The sequence below is a fragment of the Amphiura filiformis genome, chromosome 13, assembly GCF_039555335.1.
Source record: "Amphiura filiformis chromosome 13, Afil_fr2py, whole genome shotgun sequence".
Lineage (NCBI taxonomy): Eukaryota > Metazoa > Echinodermata > Ophiuroidea > Amphilepidida > Amphiuridae > Amphiura > Amphiura filiformis.
This window is the reverse complement of record NC_092640.1, coordinates 24,724,390-24,736,001: the sequence shown is the minus strand read 5'-3', so window position 1 is coordinate 24,736,001 and position 11,612 is coordinate 24,724,390. Positions and strand designations below refer to the sequence as shown.

At 36.6% G+C, this 11,612-nt stretch overlaps 1 protein-coding gene across 1 annotated transcript in view; it reads left to right on the top strand.

The window, feature by feature from the left end:
* Nucleotides 1-40: 40 nt before the first annotated feature.
* The window catches only part of LOC140168146 (1-aminocyclopropane-1-carboxylate synthase-like protein 1), a 39,836-nt gene continuing 28,264 nt past the window's right edge, over nucleotides 41-11,612 (top strand). The window contains exons 1-6 of the mRNA XM_072191460.1: nucleotides 41-130; nucleotides 6,054-6,203; nucleotides 7,052-7,111; nucleotides 8,677-8,817; nucleotides 9,352-9,418; nucleotides 10,823-10,920. Coding sequence (XP_072047561.1) covers nucleotides 6,057-6,203; nucleotides 7,052-7,111; nucleotides 8,677-8,817; nucleotides 9,352-9,418; nucleotides 10,823-10,920 — 513 coding nt within the window. The 5' untranslated portion in view covers nucleotides 41-130; nucleotides 6,054-6,056. The remainder of the gene's footprint in view (nucleotides 131-6,053; nucleotides 6,204-7,051; nucleotides 7,112-8,676; nucleotides 8,818-9,351; nucleotides 9,419-10,822; nucleotides 10,921-11,612) is intronic.

Here is an 11,612-nt window from a genome sequence, read left to right as displayed (position 1 = left end):
ATTGACAACGCGTGGTATAGATTAATTGGATACGAGTTCTCTGTAGCAGCCAAAAAGTCAACAAAACCAAACTCTGCTGAAGTTTTTTTGATTTCTTTAAATATTCTTCAGTTACTGGGATTAAGATAAGGTATTTGATTATGTACAAGATTATGAACATTCGAAGATAATCACTCAACTGCTTTTTACCCGATCTAATCGCTGCTAATGTAACTCATCAAGTTGAAGTGTAAGCTTTTACTTTACTCAGACAGTCACTAGTACAAGGAACTTATACGATGTCCTCATTCACAAACTGATACTATCTGTCCATCGTATAAGACTGTTACCGCACGGCAACTGGTTGAAGGAATATTACACAGTCAAGAATAGGCTCCATCATTTTTTGTTCTGAACCCTCCCAGTCTCCCAAAACATCAAAAGCGTTGCACTTATACTTACTTAAGACTGTCCTTTTTCATATAACGCAGACAAAGTAGGGCCAACTTGCCTAGAAATGGTCAAATTTTGGCAAGAAATATCTCTGTGTAATCCTATGTAAGTCCCATATCACATCGTTATCGGCGATCGAGGTTTTTTTTTTCTGAAGTTTGGTTGGTACCCACCAGCGTCATGCATGTGACGTGACACGGCTAAAATAAGCGACCGGGAATCGGGGATCGTTAAAACGTCAACAAATTTCAAAACATAGAAAGCAGTAAACTTATTGGCGAGCGGTCCGAATTTTGAGCCATAAGTTTACGTGGTGAACTAGACAGTCACAGTCACAGTAAATTGCATGTACACAGCTGACTATATCTGGTTCCATACATGTCTGGTTAGCAGGTACGAATTGATTCCGTGTGAATTGAGACGTCGGAGCCGGTCAAACACATAGGACTAGCCTACATCCCGTATCCTACTATCACTCAAACAAGCAAATCTCTTCACGAATTCACTCACCTTGCGATCCTATATCATCAGTTGAAACAAACATCTAAGTTTCCAAAAACAACTTTGTCATTCCTCAAAACTACAAGTAACTTCATTAATAAAAAATTGAAATCCTACTATTACCCGTTATTGAAAATTTTGTTCGATTTATGCCGGGGATTTATGTCAACCAAAAGAACGCACGAGTCGAGTTCAGTTGACCAAAATGGTATCTGCTGCCTCCTGTCACCTCAGATATGACGTCAGTATCAAGCTGCTTATTAAATATTCATGAAAAGGTCACAATCGGTGGATCAGATTGGTTGAAATCAACGCCACGTTTTTGACCTTACAGGGGTCAGAGATATGCATATTCATGTATGAAAACAGCGATGCGGATATAGTATCATCACCGGGACTGAGAATTGCGACATTTTCGATGTTTGTACCGGGGAATTTCAGACACGGACACTCCGCAGAGATTTCTGCAAATTCGTCCAAAGGTAACCAAAGGGTTGGGGATCGCATTTTTAACTACATGTATCACTAAATGTTTCGGAATTGCGGTTGGCTAAAAAGTAGACATGCAGTTTCGGGGACTGTAATTGGTGTAGATGTCACATTTTGAACAGTGAGCGATAAGTGACCAATTTCATGCTCAGCACAAGTGTTTATCTTTACTCGGGGTACACAGCTGACAAGATGCATGGCAACTTTTGGTGAAATTCAAAGTCGGTGTAGCACAGAAAATCATGTGATCGACGTAGAAAATATGTGATGTTTTTTAGATAATCACAAAATATTAATCTAGATAATTTATTATGCATGTGCAATTCTAGCTACTACCGACCGACACAACGGTGTCGTTGACAAGATACAACAGAATATGCTTTTCATGACAGTGAACAATAGACAAGAAATGAAATCCAATGTTAACATATATGTGCGCAAGTGACTTCTAGCCTATCTTTAGTGGTGATGCTTCCAGGCTTTAAATGTTAGCAAAAAACAAAAATCGGCCCAATGAAAGGAAAGATTTAAATCGTGAAATTGATCGCCACATCTTAATGGATTCACATATCCCCCTCCGGAAATGTCATTACAACGTCTACTATAGAAAAAATATTAAATTCGTGTACATCGTGGAACATTCAACTACGCTTGTTACTCCGCGACTAATCATGCTAACTACACGCGCGTACAATGCTACTCTACGCATCCATATTAGCGAGGCTATCTGCATACAACTGCTTACTACGCACAGCCACGCAAAGAGTATGTTCCACGATGTACACGAATTTGATAATTTTTAGCTCATTGTGTTAGCACAATGAACTCTAGGCATGATCCATTTTTCTGTATGTTTTTTTCTTTCTCTTGCTACATCGTTTGAGCAATGGATCTGGTAATTTGAGGCGGCGATCTTTGCATGATGGTTCATGATTGTTACTTATTTAGCTAAAAAAATTCGGACGGAAAGTATCATTTTTGGAGCATTTTCTTACGAAAAGTTTTACCTAGTTTCATGGAATAGTCTCCTATGCAGACTGTTTGTGGTGCTTTTCATATTACAAACACTGTACAAACTCCTTGATCGTATGCTTAATTTGTAAAAGAGATGGTTGAACTTTACTGTTTCAGTGCGGCTACAATGTCTGCTTTTCAGTGTTGCTTTTAGCACCAATTGGGCTTGTGCAGTCTATAGGCCCTTACTTCTGTGCACGAGCCATGAGCAAATAGTGTCTCAAATTCTCCCAAATCAGAACTAATTGGGCTACCAAATTGTTGGTTGGCAACCCTGATTATGAACAAACATCTCACTCATTTACACTTTATATCACGCATCTTGACCCAATTAGTTATGTAAACATTTACTCAAGGACACAGGTGAAATGTCCTTTTGACTGGCACTGGCCTAGTATATCAGTATATGGGACCATGACAACCCCTCTCTGACATTACAAAACAGACAACCAGAAAGTCTGAACAGGGAAGTGCTGGGGTAAACACTAGGCTAGTGGCCTTTCCTGTTCTGAAGATTGAAGGAGCACTTGTTTGAAATATGAAGTCAGGAAAATTAGATTTTTTTGCAAAATTTTATTTATTTATTTATTTCATTTACCATGAAAGTGTTGTAGTTTTTAAGTTTCAAGTTTTATTTGGAAATTGCTTTTACATCAGTGGCACTCATCTATCCGATGGTGCATCCAAGACATTAAATATACTTGTGAACAAAACTGTATTAAACAAAATAAAATCAAAGGATACTCGACAAGCAAAAGGTACAAATAAATAAATGCCTTGAATAAATAAATATCTTGAGAACCAAGTATATTTTCAAAATGCTGATTTGTGCTTGATCACAGCACTATGGTGATTTTGAGGTTTGAGAATACTGAAATGTGTTTTTTCAAAGTTGGCAGCCCTGTATACATAGTTATACGTGGCTATACATGGCTATACATAGCTATATATGGCTATACATGGCTATGACATGGTTACATATGGCTATACATAACTATGCATGGCTATACATGGCCATACATAGCTATCCATGGCTATACATAGCTATGCATGGCTATACATAGCTATGCATGGCTATACATAGCTATGCATGGCTATACATAGCTATGCATGGCTATACATAGCTATGCATGGCTATACATAGCTATGCATGGCTATACATAGCTATGCATGACTATACATAACTATGCATGGCTATACATAGCTATGCATGCCATTTACCATGAAAGTGTTGTAGTTTTTAAGTTTCAAGTTTTTATTTGGAAATTGCTTTTACATCAGTGGCACTCATCTATCCGATGGTGCATCCAAGACGTTAAATATACAAACAAAACTGTATTAAACAAAATAAAATCAAAGGATACTCGACAAGCAAAAGGTACAAATAAATAAATGCCTTGAATAAATAAATATCTTGAGAACGTAAGTATATTTTCAAAATGCTGATTTGTGCTTGATCACAGCACTATGGTGATTTTGAGAATACTGAAATGTGTTTTTCAAAGTTGACAGCCCTGTATACATAGCTATACATGGCTATACATGGCCATGACATGGTTACATATGGTTATACATGGCCATACATAGCTATCCATGGCTATACATAGCTATCCATGGCTATACATAGCTATCCATGGCTATACATAGCTATGCATGGCTATACATAGCTATGCATGGCTATACATAGCTATGCATGGCTATACATAGCTATGCATGGCTATACATAGCTATGCATGGCTATACATAGCTATGCATGGCTATACATAGCTATGCATGGCTATACATAACTATGCATGGCTATACTATGCATGGCTATACATAGCTATGCATGGCTATACATAGCTATGCATGGCTATACATAGCTATGCATGGCTATACATATCTATGCATGGCTATACATAGCTACGCATGGTATTCCTGACCATAACCCATAACAAATGAGCTACAGCACCAGTGGTGATCTTGTTCTATAGTGGACTGGTTTTTGAATCTACTATCATCAAACTAATCTAAACTGTAAACTACATTTTTATCCAAGAAATACTAAATATTGCTTAGTTTCCTTGATGGTGTATTTGACAGTATTTCTGATCCTTTTGCAAAATGGTTGAAAAATATTTCCAAGACACAAGATCGCCGTTAGGCATGGCCCAGTAACCTGCATATAAAGCGAGTCCTTGCTAACTCATCTCATGAATGTCAGCTTATATTATGTGTAAATTGTATCATTGAATCAGTGACGTATTTAATTGTGTGCATATCGCTATTTGTCAAAAATCTTATAATATGTCCCTGCTGCGTGATACTCCGTGCAATAATACATGTGTAATATGATTGGCACAATAAATACGTGCATTGAAGGCGCTAGAATAAAATAGCAATTTCTTCCTTTTACATTTTACCTTGTTTGGGTCGAAATTATAAGGGGACAATGTGATCAGTGAGAACTAACATTTAAATAGGAATCCATTCTTTATACAAATCACACATTATTGCTTTAAGGAGGCCGAAATCTAGGAAAAAACATGTCAATTAACCCTAACCCTACCTGTGGTTTTTTTGCTATCGGAAGGGAAAGAAGAAACTAAAAAGGAGAGAAGGTGAAGAAATAAGTCACTTGGTACCCCGGGATTCGAACCCGGGACCCCTCACATGCCATGCACAGGATCACCGACATGTAGCTACCGAGGTTAGGCTGCCCCGGGCAGCAATTCCCTTGGCAGGGTCGGATCCAGGAATTTTTGATAAAGGGGGCGCCTTTTGGTCGACGACGAAAAAATGTGTTAAAAGGGGTTACCAGGGTTACCCCCTCGAAAACTCAACGGTTTTGGTCCATTGTTTGCTGTTCATGGCGAATTGGTTCCTTTTTTAAAATTTCTTACAGTTTTTGTATTTTTAAGTTACGGCGCCTTTGCTAGTCAAAAATAGAGGGGCGCGCCGCCGCGCCCCCTAAATCCGCCCTGCTTGGTATATGACTCGGGCTGATTACGTCATCAAGTCACGTGGAATGCATGCACGCATAGTGGTTTTGATAGTGAGCTTTAGTGAGACTTAGTTGGGTTAGTGTTAAGGGCATGATATTATTTATGCCTTCGATTCTATTCAAAGAAGGTGACCCAATATTTTGGAAAATGGAATCCTTTAAAAAGTGTTTTGCATTCATGCAAAAAGAACATGTAAATGTTCCTTGTAAATGTAGGCCTAACTGAATCCTTAAATGGAATTACTGACATATATACAGCATTATATACTGGTAGTCTACAGTATTTTGTTTTAAATGATAATCATGCAGTAAGTTAATATCAAATGAAAGATCCTATTTGTCTCATTAACATATTGAAATTAGGAATTCCAAATTGGTGTATTTCTGAAGGTATCATCAGAAAACTGTTGAACTAAATCAACAGTGGTGATCCTTTGGAAATATAACGATTTGGAACACCTAATTTCAATTATGTTAATGAGAAAAATGTGAACTTTCACCTGATACAAAATTCTGCATGGGGGTAAATTGGGGGCTGAGGCTGTCAATCGGGTCACCCACCTTTAATGAACCCCTAAATCAAGTGGGAACTTTCCTTTTTTAGAGATGTTTACGTTTTCATTCATTCTGACAGAAAATGATGACCACAGAGAGCATAGATGGAACAGCGCCACCACATATGTCGGCTCGTGCCTCTACTACCACCGATAGGAGTTGCACTTTCTTAAGTGCAGGAACACACATGTGTCGAGATGACCCATATGATACTGTCAAAAATCCACAAGTAAGATCAAAAATTTAAAAAGCTTTCCTTCTGCAAGGGTTGACATTAGTGTTGCACAACCAGTTCAACTATAATAATAATAATAATAATAATAATACATACAATAATAATAATAATACATACAATTTATTAAGCGCCTTATATTGCACGCAACCACAAGGCGCTTCACAAGATAATACAAATACAACTGTATAAAATTACAATAAAGTATTTAGCAATGATAAAAATTACACTATTTAGCATGTTTAGCAAAAATGTACAATGGTAAGATAACAAGGTAAAAAAAACGACAGTTCAAGCTCATACTGTGCATTTTGTTAGGAGTAATCTTGAAAAAAACCGATCACAAACCGAGCAAAGAACAAAAGAACAAAAAGGCAGTATGAAATTGCACATGACATTAAGAGTAGTATTGCGTACCAGTCAAAGAAAATCAAAAATAGTTGGCAGACTTCAAAAAATGGAATTTCTTCTTACTTTATATCAGGATGCAACTTTGGTCAAAGTCTACAAAAATCAAAACTATAAGGTGCTTGCACGCGCACGGAAGGTCATTAGTTCAAATCATCCTCCAGACATGCTCCAGAAGACATGCAAATACATGGAGTACAATCATACCAATCACCTGTGGTATTGATCAAAGTAATTCTTCCAGCAACAAAAGGATGTTTTTATAATGATTTTTTGTTTTTGTTTTTGGGTAATTACAATTTTAATAATATTTAAATATCATGTCATATAAAGGTCATGAAAATGCTTTAAATAATTTTGTGTAAAAACATACCGGTATGTATATTTTGTTTGAAAAGTATCATTACAGTAAGTGTGATTTTTTCTTGTTATTTCAGGGCTTTGTCAACATGGGTACATCAGAGAATTATCTGATGCAGAATGAAATGATTTCAAAAGTGAGTATACTGCAATGATTTTATCAGGGTGTGGTATATGGAGGATGCATGATTTTCAAATAAATAGCACACAGAACAGAAAACATGGAGCAAAAAGTCACACAGAAGTATAATCACAAACTTAAAGGTTTAATGTACGATTTCCTTCAAATTTTAAATTTGTCATTATATACTCAAAATGCTGAAATAATACTAGTAATAATGATCGGGAATGGTTTCTGTCCATTTTGACAGAAACGAGGTAACGTGAAAGAAACACTGCTTGTTATTTTGGCCGTTTAACACGCAGTTCTATGGGCGGACATAAAGTTATAATTTCTTGAATTATGACTTTATGTCGAACTTTGCTCTGTTTACCTACAAACACAACAAATTTGGCTGATTCCATTTAGGTGCAAGTTGTGACATGTGTAAACATTACAAATATGCCAAAAAATCAGGTTTGACAAAAATTAACCAAATTCATATTATAAGATCTTACATTATAACTTTAAGAACACAATTTATTAATCAAATAATGAACATATCACACAGAGACTGGCGCTTTAATTATGAAAGTTGTGTCTCTTAATAGTCAAGCGATCTTTGCACAGAAAAAAACCTGTGAAAACAAAGTTCCAAATCATAAGTGAAGTTACTCAGCAAATGACTGCATGGCCTATGCTCCTCTCATAAGCCAGTCGACCCAACAATGTCCAAAAATACGCAAATATTAAGGAATGTGCGCCTTGTGCAAATACTAGCGAGTAAACGAGTTCCATGCATGGAGGTGTCAACAAACTATCCTGAGTCAATGTCTGTTCGTTAGGTCGATGGAGATGCAAAATCGCATCGCCAAAGTTATTCCATTTGATGTAAGTTTCAAATACAAGAAAAAGAATAAAGCCTGAAACAGACAGGGAAACACATGTAGGCTCGAGGCATTTCAGTACTGAGCATCAATTGTATACAGTGTGTCTCAATTAAATAAACTTTGCTCTTTTTCTTATTTTTCTCAGAAATAACAAATTGTCAGTTTCTTATAAGATAGGAAAAAGCATTTATAAAGCTGGATTTTGCAGAAAACTCCATTGAAATTGAACAACCAGTTCCAAAGAAATGAGCAATTTTAATTTAAAAAGAGTTTCCAAGACAACAAGAAACAAAAGGAAATATTTCCTTTGTTTGTCTGTATCTCAAAATCAATATTTCCGAGTTCCGACTGATTTTGCTTGATCGCATCACATATATGTGACCATCCATCACAAAATGGCTGTAATAATGTTGACAAAGCTTCTTTAGAGATAGTCCATTGAACGTCCAAAAAACAACAGAAAACAAAGGATTTCCAAACTCTTTTACTGATTTTTACAACCTTGCAATCTTGTATCTTGTAATCTTTTTAGACTTATTTCTTAAGTTGCCGGAGTACTTTAATATATATTCCACTGCAGTCATCTTCAATTGGATTATTGTGTTGAGCATTGTTATATTCTGTGAAAAAAGTAAAAGTATATTGGGTTTAAATACCTGTATTGCTAAAAGTGAAATTTCATTTTGTGCTCAGCTTTTTTGTTTTGTTTTAGTTGTCAGATCCAAAACTTCTGCAATATGATCACACAATGCTGACATATAATGACCCAACCGGTCACCCAGCATTACGTGCTGCCATTGCTGAATTTCTGACAGAACGCGGGAATGCACCACAACCACTAGATCCTAATAAGGTAAAGATGTTACTAAATATAGTACTTGATACTACTAAAAAAGCGCAGTGATTTATAGTACGCTACGCACAGGCACAATGCCTAGACGTTGATCCGCAAGCCTCAGCACACTTTACAGGTTGTTGTTTACAGGAATTGGACTAAGTACCTATTGGATTAGGTTGGAACAGACCATTTCAAATCAAGATCAGAAAAGTTTGGAAAACCAGGTGCAGTGAGCGGCATTTATTCAGTAAGCTAGGGGGTCAAAGTGGCTGACAAAATGTGATGAATCATAGTACCCTTTTTTTGCTAATTACAGCTTCTTTAGCCAAAACATGAGGTCATCAGGTAAAATATGTTCCTATTATATTCAATTTAAAGTATTTGAAACTTCAAAATATAAAATTTACCTACAGCACTGTCCAAAATCTGATGCTGTATGACCTGTTTCTGGAATTATTTAAAATGCATCTAGAAAGTTAAAAAATATTAAATATGTGATGAACTACCAAATTTTAATCAAAATCTTTTACTTTTATTTATTTTCATTAGATTATAGTAATGAATGGTGCCACACCATGTATAGATGCACTTGCATTCTGTATTGGAGACCCGCAAGGTGAGTGCCACAAATTCAAGAATTGGGAGTGATTACCTATTATGGTGCAACTCTGCTAGTCATTTTACAAGACTGCCCTACCCCAACCATAAACCTTAACCCTAAGCTTCGTAAACAAAGACTGGACTCGAATCTTGCAAGTTGTACACAGTTTGGTAATTGTTCCGTAAGTCAGGGCCTATATGCCATATTGCTTATATTTAGACAACATAATCTATTCAGATTTGGTTGAATATTTTTGAAGATGAAATTATACACATGATCAGCTGTCAATCAATTAGTGGAATATTCTTTAAAAAACAACACACATTTCTAAGACCTAGAATTTGAAAATAGTGTAATTATTCAGTGCTCAGAGTAGCGTGCCAGTAGCATGCCAGGAGCAAGATTGTAAAGTCATCTTTCTTTATCGCTTCCATAATTACTTACACAATAATTATGTGAATTTAATGCTAAAATGGTTACATGCCAATTGCAAATTTTAGTAAATGTTGTGCTTATATTTCTAGATGGGGGAAACTTGCACTAGTGTGTGTTTAAATGTGGAATGATAAACCAATAATTTTAACAAATTTTAATCTTTATCCAGAGCGGCCAACGCACATAAGCATTGACAAAACAACCAGTGCATCTGGCCGGATTTGAACCGGCTACTTTTGCAATACTAGCGAAACACTCTAACCAATTGAGCCACAGAGGCATGCAGTAGAAGAAGCAGAAGATTGGCATCTATACTATGATCAGCTTGAAATTGTTACTGCGCAAGTCAATAAAGTCCCAACTTATGCCCGCGTAAATTCACAAAGCGCACATCAGTCACACAATATGCAAAGCGCAGTTTGCGAAGGTGCTGCACCAGGCTGCAAAAGGCACTGAAGGCAATTGCCTTTGGTGCCCCTACCAGTTGCCTTGATGCCCTATTAATTGCTGCAATTCTTTAACATGTAATTGCCTTGTAAAGTAGATGTGCCCTTTCAAAATTGCCTTGAAATGGGTGCCCTTCAGAATCCTTATTTTGCAGCATGTGCTGCACCCAGCTGTGTGTACACCATTCTATATCAATCCATGATGCTATGAGTCCCGTCCTTTATGAGCTAATCAGAACATTTTGATAACAAATACACAAAATCACATATTCAGCTACATGGGTCTGTGGCTCAATTGGTACCTTAACCTAAGAGTGTTGTGCTAGTATTACAAAGGGTGGTGAGTTCAAATCCGGCCAGATACACTGGTTGTTTTTTCAACCTTTATGTGTGCTGGATGCTTGGGGTAAAGATTAATATTATCATCTCGGGAGAACTAAGTATATTAATTTCAAACCAATAATTTGTTTGTCTTTGTAACATTGCGGATCTGAAATGTTATAAAAAATAACTTTTTGACCTTTATTTCTGTCAACAGATGCATTTTTGTGTCCTACGCCATACTATGGTTTCATTCTCAGAGATGTGGGTATGCGCTCTCAAATCCAACTCTTTCATGTACACCTGTCAAGCAAGGTGAGGATTTCAACTTGAGACGAGACATTTTGTTGAGATGTCCATACAAATAGACGAATCCAATTTCACGCATTCCTACACCTCAATGGCAGCCATAGCTGGGTACCCCCTTAGGTCTATCCAATTTTGAATGTGAAATTATGTGGCTTTGGCGGGGATATTATTATTTGATGAGTATATTTGGTAAAGGAGCACAACATAGCAGCATCTGAGGTACAAAACTGTACAAATCACCATATGGATATGTGCTGCAAACATGTCACAATTTCCTCCTTTTGGTATATCAAATCAATGACCCCTTTTTCTAGGCTAATTTTGGTATTTGGTATATGGATGGGTCATTTTTTCAAAATATTCTCATTTTCAGAAAATAGGAAAATTTTTCCCCACTACTGCAGCCAAAATGTACCAAAAATCGGGGGAAATTTGTTAGGCTGAAATTTGTTAATTTTGGTATATTGATGGGTCCAAATTTCTTGTAAAATTGGTATATTGTTGGGTCCCCTTTCAAATTTTAGGTGGCAAATCCCTACCCAAACCAAACCTGAGTAACCCCCCCTTTTTTTGTAAAGAATTTCAATCGTAATGTCACACTGGTCCACAAATTGTGACATTTTCCAAGACTTGAGACCCACAAATTTCCACAGACTTTTCGCCTGAATACCCATCTTATTTGTAACATTGAAGAATAT